This window comes from Mobula hypostoma, chromosome 8, assembly GCF_963921235.1.
Source record: "Mobula hypostoma chromosome 8, sMobHyp1.1, whole genome shotgun sequence".
Taxonomy (NCBI): Eukaryota; Metazoa; Chordata; class Chondrichthyes; order Myliobatiformes; family Myliobatidae; genus Mobula; species Mobula hypostoma.
In genome coordinates, this window is record NC_086104.1 from 39,215,413 (window position 1) to 39,238,595 (window position 23,183).

Here is a 23,183-nt window from a genome sequence, read left to right on the forward strand (position 1 = left end):
GGGAATATCTTTTAGTACACAAAATATAATGCTTACTTATCTGTAATTTTATGTTTTAATAATTTAGATGTTGAATGTGCTCTCGTTGTTTTACGATTCTCATCCGAACCTTCCCAGCTGCTGCTCTGTGTCCTTTCAATTGTTGAACTTCGCTTTAGACTGAAAAAATTGAAGGACATCTGTTACCATAGCACATGAACAAATACTGCACCATCCTTCAAATAAGTAAAGCAATGGAGCAGAAGCAGTGGAAGCAAGGTCTTCGAAGCTAGACAAATGAAAAGTTAGATTAATCTAGCATTTTAAGTTAATGCCAAAAGAGTGCAAGCCACAACAGTAATGCTGCAACAAGTATTAAGACAGTAAATAGTTAATTATAAGTTTATGAATTGAATGAATACGAATTGGAGATCTAAAGTTATGCACCTTCAAACAAAATGGACTACATGTTCAAACAACAAAAAATAACTTGCTCAAGATCTGATTAAGAATGGTTAAGATTTGATTAATTCAGTATAAGCAAGCTCTTTGAACACAATATTTTTTTGACTAGGGTAAAAGCCAATGCCATATAACACATCAATAGAACATTTAACATTAGTTTATTTATATGGAGAGAATCTGGAATAAAACAAGTGATTGTCTATACTTCAAATAAAAGTCTGAAGGAAAAGTAACTGAATGTTTTGTTTAATTTTAGGTCATATCTTTTAAATCTGGTGAACTATTAATGAAGAACAGTTGAAGGTTAATTTACAGGAAGATTAATTTGCATATTCATTCTGAATAATTTTTTGAATAAAATTGATTTTTGGCTTTTCATCATTCATCTCCAATGCAAAGGCTTAACTGCTATGGCGAACTATTCACCTTACTAATGAAATGCCTTTTTTTTTGAAGATTTTGGTTTATATCTGAATAATATGATGGTTAAAATGCCTTCTGACTGTCTGACTTCCCTTTGTAACTTGAAGATAAGTGACATGATAGAACAGAAGTATGAAATATTACCTATTATCACTGGCTACATCAAATAATTACATCTTGTAATTTTGCAAAACATCTGCTTAAAAATGAAATTAGGTACAGCAAGTTTATTTGCTTCTTTCTGCAACTCTCAATCATTTCATTCTCCCTTTATAGAGAAAACAAGTTTATATGTCAATAGGTTATAAGAACATAAGAATTAGGAGCAGGAATAGGCATCGAGCCTGCCCCGCCATTCAATAAGATCATGGCTGATCTGTCCATAAACTCAGCTCCATCTACCCACCTCTTCCCCATTAATTCCTTAATTAACCCTTAATTCCTTAACCCTTAAGTCCCTTAATTATGAAGCTTGCTTATCAAAAATTTAAAAAATTAAGAACAGCCATAGGAATTAGAATTTTCCCATTATGCAAGTTCTACTCTGGCTGCAAAACAACCTTGAATCTGTATTTTTCTTGTTCAAACTGTATTTTAATTGATTGAATAGAAGTACCGAAAGGATTAACCTATTAAATGGATTTAGGTTAGCTGCACTTCTGCCATGACTTTACTCAGAAACATTTTTATAATATTGCTTTGAAGATAACTGAATAGTCCAGTACTGGAAAGGAATGTTTTTCCCTTGTCCCATGTAGTTCTATTAAGACGACAAAGACAAATGACAGTCATGCAAGTCAAAGATATGAAAGAAGCGTGGTACGAGAAACCATGCTTATACTTCACCATTTATAAGCAGACAAAGAATGGCAAACTGCCAGTTTGAAAAATGTAGTAACATGCAGTCTGCTTTCAAGTAAAAGCCCAGAAAAGACAAATGTACATTTTCATGCATGCTGTATGCCAACAGGTCCTGAATAATATGTTAATGTTTAACAAGAACTTTAAAACAAAACTGCCAATTTTTTGGATCAACTCTTAACAATTACTTAACAATAGATGGCTACACAGATTTTAAACACATGTACAGTGCATCTTCATAGAAATATTAATGGAAAACAGATGGACTGGAGATCAGACATCTGACACCCATCTCAGCTGCTGAACTCAGCATCAAGCACAGCGCAAGAGCAATGAGGTGCAACAGAGGGGCAGAATGTTGCTATGGCAAATGGAATTGCCAGACCTATGGCAAAGGGCAAGTGTGTGAACTACTTTATTTCAGTGTTTTCATTTTATATAATTTGAATGCATCTTTAACCAAATTTTTTTTTTAAATATTTGATGAAAAAAGCCCTTTTGTTAAAAGTTGAGGGAAGGATTTTAGGATTAGATGTCCAAGGCCCACTCCACCTCATGGGATGTCGCTCACATACAGAGAGCCAGCTTGTTCAGACTGGTGCACCTGGGAAAGATAGGCTTTGTGGGTCCCAAGTCCAGATCTTGGACAACACATGTTGGCTCATTAAAAAAAAAGTACTATTAGCCCAAAATATATGTCTGATTTTTTTTCTGCTTGTATCATTGTGCAAATGTAGAGCATGCAATCTACTCTCTGCTATTTTAATGTTAAAGTAACAGTCAATGACTATAGAACTGGATGAAGCATTTGTGAACAGAATTTCTGAGATAAAATTCATTTTTACTTATGGTAATTATTTTGTACTGTTGTTCCATTTGTGTTATTATCCTATTGACAAAACAGACTTAATTTTCAAATAAAAATTAACCTGCTTTAACCTTCTCAGGTTCAGATTTTAACCCTTTGAAACTGAATGGTGTCTGTAATCTAAAAGTACAGGGTGTACAACAACGTTTGTGAAACAACATTGTTAGGAGTTGATCCAGACCAATATACTAGTCAGGTTTTAGTAGCTTGGTACAGTAAAAATATTAAGAATTAGAGTTGTAACGATAATCATAAATACATTGTACTGAGATAACCCTTCAATAATACAAGGCTGATAAACTAATCAACTTGATCAATATAGCGTAGTTCCTCCATTCAAATAAGAAATTACTTCTATTATGTGCTAATATACAAAAAGTCACCTCTTAAACAAATATGAACAACAACACTTACATTTCTGCTCAAAGAGGCCATTAAGATGGCCAAACAGACTTCAACAAGTCCACTACAGAAATTCAAGCAAGCTTTGATAGTCTTCCTCACTGTCCACTCGGTCCCCAATCTAGGTATCATCCAAAATCCCAGTAAATATTTGGAAAATTGAAATTCCCTAGTAGTATAAATTTTTATGATGCCTCTTCTCTATTTGCCTACATATCTGTTGCCATATCTCCTATTGACCATTGGGTGGAATGTAATACACTCCAGAAAAGTGACACCATTTTTAATCCTAATCTCTATTTGCATGAACTTGTTCAATGAAGTTTCTGAGATATTCTTCCTCAGTACTGAAATAATAAATTCATTAACTAACAGTAGAATACCAGCCCCTCTATTGCAACCCCATCTTTCTCATCTGAAAATTCTGTGCCCAGCAATAATGAGATAGATACTAATGCAGTCCATCTTTCAATCATGTCACTTTGAGTTCATCCACCTTACTAGTCAGACTCTTTGCATTAAAATCAATTAAAGTAATTTTGTTTTGACTTCCAGCTGCTGAGGAAGGTACAGATGCCCAGGTTTTGAAACTTGGTGATTAATGCTGAGGGAATGATAATATTGAACAACATGAACAGTTGCAAGATAAGGCATAATTTAAAATTGACATGTGTAGGAATTTTTTCTTAGAGGGTGGGGAATCTTTGAAATTCTCTAGTGTGAATGGTTATTTTTCTTATTTAGAGACGCAGCACAACAACAGGCTCTTCCGGCCCAATGAGCCGGCAGTAAATTAATACCCATGTGACCAATTAATCTGCTAACTTCTATGTCTTTGGGATGTGGGAGGAAACCAATGTGGTCAAGGGGAAAATATACAAACTCTTTACAGTGCAAGGACAGATTCTGTCTGAACAAACAGAATCTGAGGACACGGTCTGTACAAACTCCTTACAGACGGTAGTGAGAATTGAACCCTGAAGACATGTCAGATTAATACCATCCACAAACCCATAAGGAAGCTCAAATCATAGCTTATGGGACTCAGGACGGCTGGTATTTGCAGGATTCCCTGTGAACACGGAGCAGCATATATCAGGCAGACGGGACGCCCAGTGGAAACCCACATCAAGGCACACAGGAGGTGTATCCATTTGGGTTAGCCGGAGAAATCGGTGGTAGAACATTCCATTCTCAATGGCCAAAAGATTGACTTTGACAGCACCAAACTACTGGACCCCGCCAATGGCTTTTGAGACCACCTGGTGAAGGAAGCTATTGAAATAAAACTCAAGAAAAAGAATTTTAACAAAGACGAAGGTCTCACTCCAAGTAAGAACTAAAATTTAATTGTAAGCAAAGTGGGACAGCGGAAATCTGATTGGATGGGGAGTAACCAATCGGGTAGGATGGACAATAGGGGTATATATACCACTGGACTAGACATGCCCAGGCATCATTTCTGATGAAGATAGCAGAGTTGTCACAAAAATGTCAGTTAAAATTGATACCTGCACCCAGCTGGAAGCCCAAGAAGAGGTTATTCGTAATTTTTACTTTATCGTGTTATGTTTTAGAGTGTTTCAATTAGATAACCCAAAATGAGTTCTTGAAAAATTTAGTATTAAAATCCAGATGATCTGACTCTGTGTTCCAACCAGAAATATAACAGACAGCTGAGAAGCTACTGCAGTGAAGGAAAAGACAACTAGGACAACAAATGGAACTCATTAAAACTTAATGACCAGGCTTACATTCTATCTCAAAACCATGTCCTTCAACAGAATTTTAATTTATGGCCTTTTAAAAACTAATAGTGATAAGGATTTTGACATCGTTACAACCCTATTGCGTTTTGTATTACTGTATCCTGGAACCTTTTGGTTGAAGCAGGGTTCTTGTTCTCTTGGGTGTGGCTTTGCGATTGGGGAGATTGAGAGGATTGGCAAGTTTGTGCTTGATTTTGATGATTAGACCGAGTCTCGCCATTTGTCTCTTTTTCCTCGTGTTTTTCATTTTTCTCTGGATTGCTGTAAAAATGCGTCAAACGACAAAAAGTACGAAGAAAAATCATATTGATTAGTTAGCAAAGTTGTACTAAATGCAAATTCATGTAAACACGTAATAGCAGTTAAATTAAAGGAGGATGCTGCTAGAATAAATTAATATTTCATTTTATAATCAAAGTCCTCGTATATAATAATGCTTTACCAAAAAAACAATATGGATATAAAGGAGACACTTCACAAGAATAAAATCTGAATCCTTACATACTTGGATTTGTTTTGCGCCGTAAATTTTTAAAATAATGCATTGTAGTGTTTTGCATGATAAAATGCAGATTGTTTGAACTCACTATTAGAAATATTTTTACTGAATTAAAAAAGGTTTGATATTTCCAAGATGAATTCATTTTTCATTTACCAAATAATTTTTCGTAAATTTTAAATCTTTAGCTTCTTGCTGAGAAAACTTGTTAATCCAGTGGCAAAGGAAGGATGTGGGAGTTCCAACAAAAACTGAATTAAAAAAAAAACTTCAAAGATTCAGCTGGCTTGGCCACCATTTCAAACCAAAATATTGGCCAGTGGTCTGAGAATACTGGGGGAAGAGAGAAGTAAAAGCGACACCAAATCACACTCAAGGGATATCCATTCTAAACAAGGAGGAGAAAAGCTGTGTCAAAAAAGTTTCATAGCAAGAAACTTGAAGCTTTATAAAACATTAAAAACAAAATGATTTCTGATGTCTAGAAAGTCAAATACAAAAGCAAGTAATTCGAGATTTCCATTTAGAGAGACACCATGACCAATCCTTAGCTGCATTTTTTGCTGCAGAAAATATCCTCGACTTTGCTTATTAATAAAACATATTCGAAAGACAATTGTTTATTTTCACTCTGCAACTTTCATTCTGCGTAGTACAGCTGTATGTATTAATTGTTAACCATTTATCTGAACTGCTGTACACCTGGGAGAATATCATGAATGAATATGTAAACATTCTATGAGGAAAATGCACATTAATGAATAAAAAGTATACCTTTTAGGTTGGTGCATGTGAAGTCACAGTTGGTTCTTAAATCCAAGTTACATGCACGGCATACAATCTAGACCACTACTTTCACGAGCAATTTGAACCATTTGGGTACAGATTTTATTTTTTAGCCTAGTGTTCTTAGAATAGCTTAAATTACTCAGGAAATTTTTTTAATACTATTATTTTTAAAACTTTAAAAAGTATTCTGACTTACAATTAAAAAATATATTTAAACCAAAATGAAAGTACATAATATATTCAATACTCAAATGGTTAATTATACTCCACTGACGATAAAAAAAATGCAAATGCCCACCAACTTGCATGCACAGAAAAATCTCTCTTGCACACACATTGCTTTTGATTTTAATTTCTCTGACATTCATTTACTACAGAATAGCACCTGCACCATTCCAACAATGCAAGCCAACATTCTAAAATTAATAATACGCAAAATAAACTTACTTTTTTTGCTCTTTCAACCCATAACTGCAAATTTAAAAGAGAAATAATTTGATGGTTACACATATATTTAAATCAAGGAAAATACAATCAATTAGAAATTCGGGAAACAAGCACCTTGTTAAATTTTTTAAAAAGGCCAAATTCTGTGTGGTAACATACTATTGGGTAGCTCTGTATTTATGCAAAACCTCAAACATACAATCATGCTCTGGCAAATTCCAGTTTTATCAAATATAAAAGGATGCCATAGTATACATTCTCTAGATTTCATCTTCAGGCACATGCACTGCAAGGAAACAAGCAGAAAGTTATTTGCAACAAGGGAACATAATATATGGAAGGATATCAAGATGTCTGGAGGCACAAAGAGCACACGGGATGTTTTCTAGTGTTAGTTGAGGCACAGACTGTTACGCCAGTGAGGTTATAATAGAATTATACAGAACTGCTGCAGGCTGCTGTAGTTCAGATCATCACACCACAGGAACAGGATGTAGAGAAGATTAACTAAGATGTTGCCATGGCCAGAATATGTTTTAACTGCAAGCAAGTAGATGTGTGTTGGGATGTTTTTTTTATGAACAGGAGTTGGAGGCTCACAGGAGACTTCACTAAGGTGAGACCAAATTTGGTTCACTGCATGTAGTTCTGGTCATCCACCTACAGGAAGGCAATCAATGGGCTTGACAAAGGGTAGAGAAAATTTTAAAGGATGTTGCCAGAACTTAAGGAAATGAGCTATAGTGAAGAGTTGAATTAGTTAAACTTTATTTTCTGGAGTGTAGGAAAATGAGGGGGAACACAAGAAATTCTTCAGATGCCGGAAATCCAAAGCAACACAAACACACAAACACACACACACACACACACAAAATGCTGCAGGTAGTCAGTATGTCAGGCAGCATCTATGGAAATGAATAAGCAGTTGACGTTTCATGCTGAGACTCTTCTTCAGGACTGGAAAGGAAGGGGAAGATGCCAGAAAAAAAAGTGAGGGAGGGAGGAAGGAGAGCTAGAAGGCGATAGGTAAAGCCAAGTGGGTAGGAAAGGTAAAGGGCTGGAGAGGAAGGAATCTGATAGGAGAGGAGAGTGGACCATAGGAGAAAAGGTAGGAGGAGAGGACCCAGGTAGAGGTGATAAGCAGGTGAGAAGAGGCAAGAGGCCAGAATGGGGAATAGAGGAAGAGAGGAGGGAGGAGAGAAAAAATTAGCGAAGGAGAAACCAACAATTCATCCCATTGAGCTGGAGGCTATACAAACATCAGCTTGGAATGATGAGAAATCTTATACAGGTATATAAAATTTTCCCGGCTACAGATCAGATAAATACATGCAATTTTTCCCAAACATGACTGAGAGTATAACTAGTGGTCATAGGTTAGGGTGAAAGCTGAAATATTTAAGGGCAACTTGACAGGGAACTTCTTCACTCAGAAGCTGATGTGAGTGTAGAACAAGCTGCCAGCAAAAGTAGTGGGTACAGATTCAGTTGCAGCAGTTAAGAGAAGTTTGCATTGATATATGGATGAGAGGGTTATGGAGGATTACGATCCAAGTATGGGCTGATTGGACTAGAAGAACAACAGCTCTGCAGAGACTGGACAGGCCGAAAGGCCTGATACTATGCTGTAACTGGCGTGCCTCAAGGCTGTGTGTTGAGCCCTCTTCTGTACTCTCTTTTCACCTATGACTGTGTTCCTGTACATGGTTCTAACTCCATAATCAAGTTTGCAGACGACACCACGGAGGTTGCTCTGATCAGCGGGGATGACGAGACGGCCTACAGGTTCGAGGTTCAGCACCTGGCTGCGTGGTGTGCCGACTACAACCTGGCCCTTAACACCCAGAAGACCAAGGAGATCATTGTGGACTTCAGGCATGCCAAGAGTCACACTCACGTCCCCATCTACATCAACGGAACTGTAGTGCAGCATGTATCAAGCTTCAAATTCCTTGGTGTCCACATTTCCGAGGATCTCACCTCATCCCTGAATTCCTCCATCCTGATCAAAAAGGCGCAACAGTGCCTTTATTTCCTGCGGAGCATCAAGAAAGCTCACCTCTGTCCCAGGATACCGACGGACTTTTACCGCTGTACCATTGAGAGCATACTCACCAACTGCATCTCAGTGTGGTGTGGCAATTGTCCCGTATCGGACTGCAAAGCACTCCAGCATGTGGTGAAAACTGCCCAGCGGATTATCGGCACCCAATTGCCCACCATTGAGAACATCTACCATAAACACTGCCTGGCAGGGCGAAAAGCATTATCAGGGATGCATCTCACCCTAACCATGGACTTTTAACTCTCCTCCCATCTGGTAGGCGCTACAGGAGCCTCCGCTCCCGCACCAGCAGGCACAGGAAGAGCTTCTTCCCTGAGGCTGTGACACTGCTGAACCTCTCATCACAGCACTAAGCAGTATTGCATCCATATTGTACTGTCTCAGTACTTTTATATTTGTGTGCTGTAGCACTTTTTTTATTTGCAGTTATTTTGTAAATAACACTCTTCTTTGCATTTCTGGTCAGATGCTAAATGCATTTCATTGGCTTTGTATCTGCACTCGGCAGAATGACAATAAAATTGAATCTAATCTAACCTAATATATTACTATGTTCAATATATTATTAAATTATGTTGTAATTATTATTAAATTGTGAAGGGTTTAGTTAGGGTAAATGCAAGCGAGCTTTTTCAACAGCAACACACATAAAAAATGCTGGTGAACGCAGCAGGTCAGGCAACATCTATAGGAAGAGGTACCATCTGTCCGTAAAAGATAGTGCCGGTAACTGGCGACTTTGCACGTGCTCTCCCGAGCAAACTGCCCTCTCCACTATCCTATACCCGAGAAACCCTTCTAAACCTCCAATTTAGCAAGATCAAGATCAACAACAACAACACCCTGGCGAAGCTACTGACCCAGCTGGAGACCACCGCGCCAGAACTGCTTCTTAAACTCCGGACCGCACCTAGACCCGACCAACGAGGCCCACCACGTTCCCGAAGACCCGCGGTATGCTACCGTGCCGGAGCGCTTGGAGTCATGGCCCATTCTGACCAGCACCTCTCCGGAGCAGACCACCACACAGAAGTGACGGCAGAGACCTCAAGGTGCCCCAGACGCTTCCCCGGAGCGACCACCGTAAAGCCCCATTGGTGGCCGTCCACAGTTGCCAGAAGTGAGGCCTCCACCACCGACCTCGGAAATCGAGCCCGAGGCTTGGCTGGAGTGGAGGCCTCCGCAACTGTGACTCGGCTTAAGCACTTGTTTCAGCAAGGAGCCCGGCCATCCAGGATTAAGTGTCGGCTTCGGGGCCCGACCCAATCGACAGCCCGGGCCCCCGGCAGCTGGAAGTGGCAGCGGAACCTCCCCGTTACTTGGCCCGACCTGGAGCGCGCGATGACGCGACCTGCCGATCGATTCCTGCGGGACGCTTCCGCCTACCTCAAAAAGTTGACAACAACACACTGCATCGATGGAGACCTGGAAAGATGCACTACTTACCGAGGAAGCGTGGGAAAAGAGCTGGGCTGCTGGTCAGATTGAAGCTGAGGGGCTTCAGGGTCCCTATGCCCACCATCCTACTAGCTAATGTGCAAGCCATAGAGAACAAGGTGGATGATCTTATAGGGAGACCCACCTACCGCAGGGAGATGCAGAACTGCTGTGTATTCTGTTTCATCAAGACCTGGCTCTCCCCTGCCACCCCCGACTGTGCCATCCGACCAGAGGGATTTTCGATCCATTGGATGGACCGCACGGTGTCTTCGGGCAAGACGAGGGGAGGTGGTATCTGCCTACTGATCAACATTGGGTGGTGCTCGGACACAGTGGCACTGACAAGCTCCTGCAGCCCGGACCTGGAGGTGAGGTGTCGTCCCTACTATCTGCCACGGGAATTCACCTCGGTCATACTGACAGCAGTCTACATTCCCCCCCAGGCGGACATGGAGTGTGCTCTGAACATACTGTATGCCAACATCAGTGAACTTGAGACCAGGTATCCGGAGGCTTTGCTCATTACAGCCGGGGACTTCAACCAGGCCAACCTCAGAAAGGCGCTGCCAAAGTTATACCAACATGTCTCCTGCCCCACTAGAGGCCCGAATATACTTGACCACTGCTACACAGCAGTCAAGGATGCCTACCGTTCCGTCCCACGACCTCACTTCCTTCAGATAGTCCTGACAAAGGGTCTCGGCCCGAAACATCGACTGTACCTCTTCCTATAGGTGCTGCCTGGCCTGCTGAATTCACTAGCATTTTTTATGTGTGTTGCTGGAAATTCCAGCATCTGCAGATTTCCTCATGTTTGCATTTTTTCACTGAGGTTGGGTGGAACTACAACTAGAAGTCATGTGTTAAGGGTGAAAGGTCAAATGTTTAAAGGGAACATGACAGAAAGAGAAACTTCTTCAGTCAGAGACTCATGAGAGTGTGGAATGAGCTGCCAGTGCAAGTGGTGCATGTCAGCTCAACTTCAACATTTAAGGGAAGTTTGGACAGGTAGTTGTATGGAGGGTTATGGTCCCGGTGCTGGTCAATGGGAGTAGGCAGTTTAACTAGCTTGGCACAGACTAGATCAGCCAAAGACCTGTTTCTTTGCTGCACTTTTCTATGACTGACTGTTATCATGGTCTCGATGGAGGTTTTAGCTGAGGGAATAAAAACCAGGAGCACATATTTAAAGTAATATGGAATGCAGAACAGTACAGCACAGGTCCTTTGACCACAATACCTGCATTAACTGGGATGCCAAATTTAATTAGTCTCACCTGCTTGCACATGTGTAAATATCCCTTCCTTCCCTGCTTGATGATTTGCCTGCCTAAATTCCTCTTTAAATGGTGCTTCCACCGACACCCAATGGCAGCATGCTCTAGTGTAAAACAAAAACTTGCTTTGAAAGTCTTTAAACTTTCTATCTCTCGCCTTATATCTATGCCCTCACCCTGGGAAAAGACTGACTACCATGTCCATGCCGCTCATAAATTTTATATCCTTCTATCAACTAATTTCTCAACCTTCAATGCTCCAAACAATCTAAGTTTGCCCAAGCATTCCTTATAGTTAATAGTCTCTAATACAGGCCACATCCCAGTGAACCTCTTCAGCATCCTCTCCATAGTTTCCATGTCCTTCCTGTAATGCAGCTAGTATTGCACACAATATCAAAATGTGGACAAACTAAAGTTTTATACAGCTGCAACGTAACTTGCCAAGTTTTATATTAATGCCCAGACTAATAAAGGCGAAAGCGCTATCTGCCTTCTTTACCACCCTATCCATTAGTGTTGACATTTGCAGGGAGCTCTGTACTAGTACTCAAGATCCCTCTGTACATCAATATTCATAATAATCCTGCCATTTACAACACAATTTCCTCAGAGTCAACCCCCTGAAGTGTAATCGTTCACAACTGACCATCTGGTTTTCTCTGTCCATAATTCCTATTGATTTCTATCTGTATTCTCACCCTTCCTCACTATCTACAACTCAAACTACTTTTCTGTCAACAGCAGACTTATTAATCAGCATATCTACATTTCTCTCCAAATCACTTGTATACATCAAAAACCAGAGGTCCCAGCACTGAGCCTTGTAGAATACCTCCGGTCACAGATTTTTAGGCAGTGTAAAACCATTTCATCATTACCTTCTGTCTTCTAAGGCCAATCCAATTTTGGATTTATCAGGTCTCCATGAATCTGATGTGCCTCAGTCTTCCAAATCAGACTACTATGAAGGATCTTGTCAAATGCTTTACTAAAGCCCATGCAGTCAATATACAGCACAAGAGGGAAAATTAGTTTTACCTACCTAGTGGGTAATCAGATTCTGGACCTAACTGGCTGAAAGGCTGACACAGGTAGATACCAAGCACTCCAACAAATGTTGTGAGGGATGTGTACTTGCATGTAGCATGAATTTTGACTCAATGTATCATATACTGGAAGAAGTTATTAAAAGCAGTTTCTTCTGCAACTGGCAAGTGTACAGTGTATCAACTGGTCTCCTTCTAAATTTTTTATGTGTTTATGACTATGAGTAAACAGGTTAAAGAAAGCTTCAGCATATTAATCAGAAGGAGTTTTGGATTTCTATGCAAATTTATGCAATCTATGCATAGTTTATGCTTGTTAGCATTTTAGTTTGCCTTACAGGAAAGCAAACCAACACCTGACAAACTTCCACGTATATAATAATGACTGTTTTGGTTTCAGTGTATTTATATTAAACAAACTACAAAATACTGAAAGGTTTAATGGGGCAAAAGAAACTATTGTGAACATGGCAATGAAGTTCTGATTGTCAACTGCAGGAAAAAGGTTTTAACTGGATCGAATATCACCTTTAAATAAATAGCAAAATGATGGAGGGCACCCAAGTCTTTGGGGATACAAACATGCAGGATAGTGCGTACAGAGTGTTACCAAATTTAATTGACCTCATTTATTATAAAAATAAAATTCATCATGCATTTCAGCATGCATCAGAAATCTAAAATTGAGCAACTTTACCATTAACTGGCTTATGTGGATCACTGCAAGTTGCTCCAATTATATCCTATTTGGCTATGTCAACTCATGTTAAAATATTCTCCATGAAACAAGCCTGGCCTCAGAGAAGATCATATCATATAAAGCTAATTAAACACTATTCCACTTGAGAAACATGCAAGAGTTCAGCCTCGTGCACTGCTTTTGCTAATCTTTTACTCAACTAATAGGGCTTGACCATCAACCTATTTCCAATTTGTGGAATTCAACTAAATGGAAAACATTTGCATAGAAATTCAAAGTCATTGAACAGAAAATATGTAAACTCAAGATGCAAGGTTTAATCCTGCTTGGTAATTCCCTGCAATTCTCTGTACAGACATAATTTACGAAAAACATTCAGGGCAAATCACTACGTTTTTGGATAATATGGCACATCAGGTCTGCAATGATGTAATGCTATCAGTCTTATTTTCCTGTAGCCTTGCAACTTATTTGCTCACATGCTTTTCAACTCACTTTTAATTATTTTGCCATCTACCAGCATGACCTACTTATTTCTTATGGTCTTAATATGGTATTCAGTCCTTCATCATCAATAACACTTAAACATTTGAAATAGATTGAAGTATATGCGGTTATGTGCGGAATCAAAAGAAATGGGGGAGATCTTAAATGGGTTTTTTGCATCTGTCTTTACTAAGGAAACTGGCATGAATTCTACGGAATTAAGGGAAACAAGTAGTGAGATCATGGAAACTGTACAGATTGAAAAGGAGGGGGTGCTTGCTGTCTTGAGGCAAATTAAAGTGGATAAATCCCCAGGACCTGACAGGGTATTCCCTCGGACCTTGAAGGAGACTAGTGTTGAAATTGCAGGGGCCCTGGCAGATATATTTAAAATGTCGGTGACTACGGGTGAAGTGCCGGAGAATTAGAGAATGGTTCATGTTGTTCCATTGTTTAAAAAAGGATCGAAAAGTAATCTGGGAAATTATAGGCCGGTAAGTTTGACATCGGTAGTGGGTAAGTTATTGGAGGGAGTACTAAGAGACAAAATCTACAAGCATTTGGATAGACAGGGACTTATTAAGGAGAGTCAACATGGCTTTGTGCGTGGCAGGTCATGTTTGACCAATCTATTGGAGTTTTTCGAGGAGGTTACCAGGAAAGTGGATGAAGGGAAGGCAGTGGGTGTTGTCTACGTGGACTTCAGTAAGGCCTTTGACAAGGTCCTGCATGGGAGGTTAGTTAGGAAAATTCAGTCGCCACGTATACATGGAGAGGTGGTAAATTGGATTAGACATTGGCTCAATGGAAGAAGCCAAAGAGTGGTAGTAGAGAATTGCTTCTCAGAGTGGAGGCCTGTGACTAATGGTGTGCCACAGGGATCAGTGCTGGGTCCATTGTTATTTGTCATCTATATCAATGATCTGGATGATAATGTGGTAAATTGGATCAGCAAATTTGCTGATGATACAAAGATTAGAGGTGTAGTGGACAGTGAGGAAGGTTTTCAAAGCTTGCAGGGGGATTTGAACCAGCTAGAAAAATGGGCTGAAAAATGGCAGATGGAGTTTAATACAGACAAGTGTGAGGGATTGCACTTTGGAAGGACAAACCAAGGTAAAACATACAGGGTAAATGGTAAGGCACTGAGGAGTGCAGTAGAACAGAGGGATCTGGGAATACAGATACAACATTCCCTAAAAGTTGCCTCACAGGTAGATAGGGTTGTAAAGAGAGCTTTTGGTACATTGGCCTTTTTTAATCAAGTATTGAGTATAAGAGCTGGAATGTTATGATGAGGTTGCATAAGGCATTGGTGAAGCTGAATCTCGAGTATTGTGTTCAGTTTTGGTCACCAAATTACAGGAAGGATATTAATAAGATTGAAAGAGTGCAGAGAAGGTTTACAAGGATGTTGCTGGGACTTGAGAAACTCAGTTACAGAGGAAGGTTGAATAGGTTAGGACTTTATTCTCTGGAGCGTAGAAGAATGAGGGGAGATTTGATGGAGGTATATAAAATTATGATGGGTATAGATAGAGTAAATGCAAGCAGGTTTTTTCCACTGAGGCAAGGGGAGAAAAAACCAGAGGACATGGGTTAAGGATGAAGGGGGAAAAGTTTAAAGGGAATATTAGTGGGGGCTTCTTCACACAGAGAGTGGTGGGAGTGTGGAATGAGCTGCCAGACGAGGTGGTAAATGCAGCTTCTTTTTTAACATTTAAGAATAAATTGGACAGATACATGGATGGGAGGTGTATGGAGGGATATGGTCTGTGTGCAGGTCAGTGGGACTAGGCAGAAAATGGTTCAGCACAGCCAAGAAGAGCCAAAAGGCCTGTTTCTGTGCTGTAGTTTTTCTATAGTTTCTATATGAGTGGCTAGGTAATGTTGTAAAAATCAGTTAATAGGCATTGTGGACAATGGATTGCTCAACTGGTCATCTAAACTGTTACAAAGTGTTGCCATTTACGAACATGTAAATGTACAGAATTGAATGAGTGGTGAATAGAATTAACTGCTGATACAAGGTGGATGTGCTTATACAACATACAGATAACTACATTCAGAAAGCTCAAATCTCTTGATATTGTAAAGAAAATTATATAAAATTGCTTGGTGTTTACCTATATCAGGTAAGTCTCTCACATTTGTCTATTAAAATGAACGAAACCATTCTATGAAACTATACAATGAAATGATTTATCTGAAAACAAAATAGGTAACAAAACACTAAATTATGAAGTCCATAAGTTATTTTGGAGAGCTGGATGAAGTAAAACCTCAAAGAGCTGCCAACAACACACTGCGTCAATGGAAACCTGGAAAGATGCACTATTTACCGAGGAAGTGTGGGGAAAGAGCTGGGCAGATTGAAGCTCAAGGGGCTTCAGGATCCCGATGCCCACCATCCTACTAGCTAATGTGCAAGCCATAGAGAACAAGGTGGTTGACTGAAAGGGAGATTCACCTACTGCACGGAGATGCAGAACTGCTGTCTACTCTGTTTCACCGAGACCTGGCTCTTCCCTGCCACCCCCGACTGTGCCATCCGACCGGAGAGATTTTTGATCCAACGGATGGACCGCACGGCGTCTTCTGGTAAGACGAGGGGAGGTGGTGTCCGCCTATTGATCAACACTGTGTGATGCTCGGACACAGTGACACTGACAAGCTCCTGCAGCCCGGACCTGGAACACCTGTCGGTGAAGTGTCGTCCCTACTACGGATGGTGTCAGTACCAGGGTGCTCAAAGCCTGTGCTCCTCAGCTATGTGGAGTACTACGCCATGTCTTCAACCTGAGCCTGAGGCTCCGGAGGGTTCCTGTGCTGTGGAAGACATCCTGCCTCGTCCCTGTGCCGAAGACGCTGCGCCCCAGCGGCCTCAATGACTACAGACCGGTGGCATTGACCTCCCACATCATGAAGACCCTGGAGAGACTTGTTCTGGAGCTGCTCCAGCCTATGGTCAGGCCACACTTAGATCCCCTCCAGTTCACCTACCAGCCCCGACTAGGAGTTGAGGATGCCATCGTCTACCTGCTGAACCGTGTCTACACCTACCTGGACAAGCCAGCGAGCTCTGTAACACTGTGAGGGTCATGTTTTTTGACTTCTCCAGTGCGTACAACACCATTCACCCTGCTCTGCTGGGGGAGAAGCTGACAGCGATGCAGGTGGATGCTTTCCTGGTGTCATGGATTCTTGATTACCTGACTGGCAGACCACAGTACATTGCTGGACACACAGTGTTGCAAGCACGAGTGATCAGCAGCACTGGGGCTCCACAGGGGCCTGTCTTGTTCTCCTTTTCTCTTCACCATTTACACCTCGGACTCCAACTACTGCTCAGAGTCTTGTCATCTTCAGAAGTTTTCTGATGACTCTGCCATAGTTGGATGCATCAGCAAGGGAGATGAGGCTGAGTACAGGGCTACGGTAGGAAACTTTGTCACATGGCGTGAGCAGTATTATCTGCAACTTAATGTGAAAAAGACTAAGGAGCTGGTGGTAGACCTGAGGAGAGCTAAGGTACCAGTGACCCCTGTTTCCATCCAGGGGGTCAGTGTGGACATGGTGGAGGATTACAAATACCTGGGGATACGTATTGACAATAAACTGGACTGGTCAAAGAACACTGAGGCTGTCTACAAGAAGGGTCAGAGCCATATCTATTTCCTGAGGAGACTGAGGTCCTTTAACATCTGCCGGACGATGCTGAGGATGTTCTACGAGTCTGTGGTGGCCAGTGCTATCATGTTTGCTGTTGTGTGCTGGGGCAGCAAGCTGAGGGTAGCAGACACCAACAGAATCAACAAACTCATTCGTAAGGCCAGTGATGTTGTGGGGATGGAAATGGACTCTCTCACGGTAGTGTCTGAAAAGAGGATGCTGTCTAAGCTGCATGCCATGTTGGTCAATGTCTCCCATCCACTACATAATGTACTGGGTGGGCACAGGAGTACATTCAGACAGAGACTCATTCCACCGAGATGCAGCACAGAGCGTCATAGGAAGTCATTCCTGCCTGTGGCCATCAAACTTTACAACTCCTCCTTTGGAGGGTCAGACACCCTGAGTCAATAGGCTGGTCCTGGACTTATTTCATAATTTACTGGCATAATTTAGATATTACTATTTAACTATTTATGGTTCTATTACTATTTATTATTTATGGTGCACTGTAACAAAAACCAATTTCCCCCGGGATCAATAAAGTATGACTATGACTATGACTATCTGCCACGGGAATTCACCTCGGTCATACTAACAGCGGTCTACATTCCCCCCCAGGCGGACATGGAGTGTGCTCTTAACATACTGTATGCCAACATCAATGAACTTGAGACCAGGTATCCGGAGGCTTTGCTCATTACAGCCAGGGACTTTAACCAGGCCAACCTCAGAAAGGCGCTGCCAAAGTTATACCAACATGTCTCCTGCCCCACTAGAGGCCTGAATATACTTGACCACTGCTACACAGCAGTCAAGGATGCCTACCGTTCCATCCCACGACATTCACTTCGGAAAATCGGACCATCAGGCCGTACTCCTCCTCCAGGCTTACAAACAGAAACTGAAGCGGGAGGTCACGGTGTCAAAAGTGGTTTTGCATTGGACGGAGGAAATGGATGAGGTCCTCCGTGACTGCTTTGAATCGGTGGACTGGTTAGTATTCAAGGACTCGGCAGCTAACCTCGATGAGTATGCCTCAGCTGTCACGGACTTTATTTGGAAATGTATGGAGGACTGTGTGTCTCGCAAGACCATCCGGATATTCCCTAACTGAAAACCTTGGACGAATTATGAGGTCAAGTCCCTTTTGAAGACTAGAGCAGCGGCTTTTAGGTCCAGGGATACCAGTCGCTACACGGAATCCAGGCGTGAACTCCAGAAAGCCATTAAGGACGCCAAGAGGCAATATCGAGCCAAGTTGGAAGCCCAGGCTAATCAGAGGGATGCCGGTAGACTATGGCAGGGTTTAAATGAGAACACTGTGTGCAAAGAAAAGGTTGGGAATATCAATGCAAACACTAGGAATTCTGCAGATGCTGGAAATTCAAGCAACACACATCAAAGTTGCTGGTGAACGCAGCAGGCCAGGCAGCATCTCTAGGAAGAGGTACAGTCAACGTTTCGGGCCGAGACCCTTTGCCAGGACTAACTGAAGGAAGAGCTGGTAAGAGATTTGAAAGTGGGAGGGAGAGGGGGAGATCCAAAATGATAGGTGAAGACAGGAGGGGGAGGGATGGAGCTGGGTTGCTGGGAATATCAATAACTGTGACGCTTCTCTTCCAGATGAACTTAACGTATTCTATGCAAGATTCGAACAGAAGAGGAGCGTCCCGCTCCCTCTGGATGAACCGGACCTGGTGGCATCGAGATTCATCGTCATCAAGGAGGATGTTAGAAGGGCCTTCCTGAAGATAAATCCAAGAAGGGCGACTGACCCAGATGGCATCCCAGGATGGGTTCTCCGGCCCTGTGCAAGCGAACTAGCTGGACTGTTTGCTGACATCTTCAACTGTTCCTTGCTTCAGTCTAAGATCCCCCCGTGTTTTAACAAGGCAACAATAATCCCGATGCTGAAGAAGAGCAAGGTGGCATGCCTGAATGACTATCGACCTGTGGCTCTGATATCAATTGCTATGAAGTGCTTTGAGCGATTAGTTATGGCACACATCAACCACACCCTACCGGTCAACCTCGACGCTTTGCAATTCGCCTACTGGAGCAACAGGTCAATGGCAGATGCCATCTCTCTGGCCCTACATTCCTCCTTAGAACACCTGGAGAATAAAGACGCATACGTTAGGCTCCTTTTCATTGACTACAGCTCTACCTTTAATACCATCATTCCAAATAAACTGATTCCTAAGCTCCAGAAACTGGGCCTTAGCACTCAGATCTGCAGCTGGATCTTCAACTTCCTCACAGACAGGACCCAGTCTGTAAAAATAGGGGACAAGCTCTCCTCTACAATCACTCTGAGCACTGGTGCCCCACAAGGCTGTGTACTCAACCTCCCGCTGTACTCACTGTACACCCATGATTGTGTAGCCAAGTTTCTATCGAACTCAATATATAAGTTTGCTGATGATACAACAACTGTAGGCCGTATCTCGGGTAATGATGAGTTTGAGTACAGAGAGGAAATTAAGAACCCGGTGGCATGGTGCGAAGACAATAACCTATCCCTCAACGTCAGCAAGACGAAGGAATTGGTTGTTGGCTTCAGAAGGAGTAGCGGACCACACGACCCAATTTACATCGGTGGTGCACAAGTGGAACAGATCAAAAGCTTTAAGTACCTCGGGGTCAATATCACAAATGACCTGACTTGGTCCAACCAAGCAGAGTCCACTGCCAAGAAGGCCCACCAGTGCCTTTACTTCCTGAGAAAGCTAATGAAATTTGGCCTGTCCCCTAAAACCCTCACTAATTTTTATAGATGCACAGTAGAAAGCATACTTCTAGGGTGCATCACAACCTGTTATGGAAGTTGTCCTGTCCAAGACTGGAAGAAGCTGCAGAAGATCGTGGACACGGCCCAGCACATCACACAAACCAATCTCCCGTCCTTGGACTCACTTTACACCACATGCTGTCGGAGCAGTGCTGCCAGGATAATCAAGGACACGACCCACCCAGCCAACACACTTTTCGTCCCTCTTCCCTCTGGGAGAAGGCTCAGGAGCTTGAAGACTCATACGGCCAGATTTGGGAACAGCTTCTTTCCAACTGTGTTAAGACTGCTGAACGGATCCTGACCCGGATCTGGGCCATACCCTCCAAATATCCAGACCTGTTTCTCGACTTTTTTTGCACTACCTTACTTTCCCTTTTCTATTTTCTATTTATGATTTATAATTTAAGTTTTTAATATTTACTATTGATTTGTAATCCAGGGAGCGCGAAGCGCAGAATCAAATATCGCTGTGATGATTGTACGCTCTTGTATCAATTGTTTGGTGACAATAAAGTAAAGTAAAAGTCTATGAAGATGCAAAATCTTAAGATATCAATAGGATTAAAGGTTGAAAGGTTAAACATTCAATCCCAAACTAAAGGGACAAAGTATGGGAAACCGCTAAACCTCCAATAGAAAGAAACATAATATGATACGCACCAATACACAGAAAGTGTGAGGGAGAAAGACCATGTACCATGGATGCAAGATGCATACATGCAAAATGACTGAGCCAAGATAACCAAGAAACCTAAGAACTTGTCTGAAGGGAGGCAAACTGTCTACAGTCCTACAAAAAAAAACCCGGAATGCCAAACTTACGTATGCTTACTTTAATAACTCTGAACAAAGTAGAAGGAAATTTAGCAACTTGGCACATCATCTCTCGTGTCCAATGAACACTCTAAACTTTGAGCAATTCTTCTCAATAATTTTCAATACTTGCTGAGCAATTATGCAAAATATCAAAATACTTTAGTACTGTAACGATGAGAATCAGTAGGACTAATTTTAGTAAAGCTACTGAGGATATTATTAGGCAATAATGGTCAGCCAATTTTAGAGTGTCATTTTGATAAATATACCTTAATTGTGAATAAGGTTATACGCTGCAAGAACTTTGGATAATGCTTTTCTGTTCCAACCAGCCAAAACTAATTTAACTCACAAGGTACAGTTGCAATTGCTCATTATATTTAAAATTAAATTTGCAATCAACAGTTTCATTAATACCCCTGGAATCTGAAGCCAAAGCTCATCGGCAGGGGAAAGCATATGTTGTTTATGTATGGACAACGTGGACAAATGTGAAGGGATAGAACTTCTACAATCTTATGCCGCAAATTGCAGGTTACATATTTCAAAATATGCTTTCAAATTAACATTTTTCATTTTAAAACTAAAATATGTATACCTTTTTGCAGCAGAAGAAAGTGTTTCCTTCCTGGCAACAGATAGAGCTGAACTGTGCATTGGTTTTCTAGTCATCGGACTCCCATTGGTTATACATGACAAAGAATATGCTTCACGTAAGACTGGCTGTCCTGAAATAAAATAAGGACATAATTTTACAAAATTTCTGTTGAATAGCTTTTCAGCTTGTATAAATATCAGAACAAATCTTTGCAAGCTAAAACAAACAAGTTCCAGGGGTTTCATGTCTAGAAATATTAATTATATGGCAGTCTTTGAATTACATGTGCAATACACTTTAATATTATAAATTACTAGTTTTACAAATCACAAACTGCTGCACATAGTTAAGGTAAGGTAGCATTTTTTTTGAAATATTATCCATTCTCTGTTGCATGACTTTGTTGCTTCTGCAGGTAAAATGGCAAGATACTCCACACCAAGTATCCTCCAATAGTTTCACCAAAGTGAAAAGTTAGCAGCAGGAAAAGTACAGGGACATCATTGATATACACCACCAAACATAAATTTCCAGAGTCGATCCAAACACATACCTGTATATTGCTCAGATTGCAAAGTGAATTCATATAGCTGTGAGTTACAAAATACACGTGGACTAAGATGTTAACTGTCCTGTGCTATCACCAGTGGGATCATCAGTTGATCTGCCACCTGTCTTCAGGAGTTTCGGCCCACTTCTGATCAAGACTCCCTCGAGGTGGTGGGCCAGCAGTGCTAAAGCACCACCTCCCACTGGTGAGCTTAAAAACTTGGCATCTGCCTCTATCAGAGTTGTTGGTCACTTCCATCCAACAGATAGTCTACTCTTCAGGTGTCTATGCAACTACTGAAGGGTTTGCAAGATATGTCTACACTGTCTGACTATCTGCCCCTCTGGACATACTTGGTCCACACCCATGCTGGTCCTTTCTCTGCTGCCTCAGCTACAGCCCTGCTGGTTGACTTGATCTCTCTTCTACTGAAGCCAAGGTCACGCAGCAACTTCTGGAGAGTGAACACAATAAACCCACGGCAGCCTACTTCAAATGGATAGCATGAGACCTTCCACCCTCTGTCTCTGCACTCTGATCTTAATTCTGCATACTTGGTTAACTTGCGCTCATGGGCTTCATCGATGTTGTCTTCCCAGGGGACTTAAGTGCACAATTGTAAAGAGACGTGGATATACTGAATGAACCCTGGTTTCTTAATTACCCTAAACCTCCACTCAACTGGCCTGCAAAATGCAGGACTGAGGAAAGCAATTGTGGTGTCCAATTACTGCCCTGTTGAGATTCACCTGACAGATTACTGCCCTTAAATCAAAATGACAATCCAAATGATTACATTGTATTTAAAGTGAGTTACTTCTAGCCAATTTAAAGGATTAGATCACACAATTTCTAATTATCAGAAGTATATATGGGCAGGCAGAACTTCTGGACTTCCTACTGCACAAAATATGAAGTACATCTTCAGTACTCTAATATTTCTATTAAAAAATTGTATAATGGTAACAATATGTTAGCCATAGTGACGAATATTGGGTAATTCCTATGACAATTAAGCTTTTCAAGTGAGTGAGATTAAATATATGCAAATGATTTGCATGTTGCTATTTTTCCATTTACTGCATACTTTTGGACAAACGCTTACATTTTCATTGAGAGAAACCACTAGTTTCTGTTTCTTTCATTCTTTTCTGAGTTAATTGTTTGGATCATATACTTCAACTCATCTCGCTCATTAGAAACAAATTATTTTTATTTATACGCTTTTTAA

General features: G+C 41.3%; 1 protein-coding gene across 2 annotated transcripts in view; it reads right to left on the reverse strand.

Annotated features, from left to right (window-relative positions):
* LOC134350481 (echinoderm microtubule-associated protein-like 4) overlaps positions 1-23,183 on the reverse strand; it is a 259,312-nt gene that overhangs the window by 114,351 nt on the left and 121,778 nt on the right. The window contains exons 3-6 of one of the 2 annotated variants that reach the window (XM_063055692.1): positions 21,403-21,532; positions 6,503-6,526; positions 4,876-5,028; positions 37-159 (exon numbers count right to left, since the gene is read on the reverse strand). In XM_063055692.1, coding sequence (XP_062911762.1) covers positions 37-159; positions 4,876-5,028; positions 6,503-6,526; positions 21,403-21,532 — 430 coding nt within the window. The remainder of the gene's footprint in view (positions 1-36; positions 160-4,875; positions 5,029-6,502; positions 6,527-21,402; positions 21,533-23,183) is intronic. The other variant, XM_063055693.1, reaches the window with a different exon arrangement.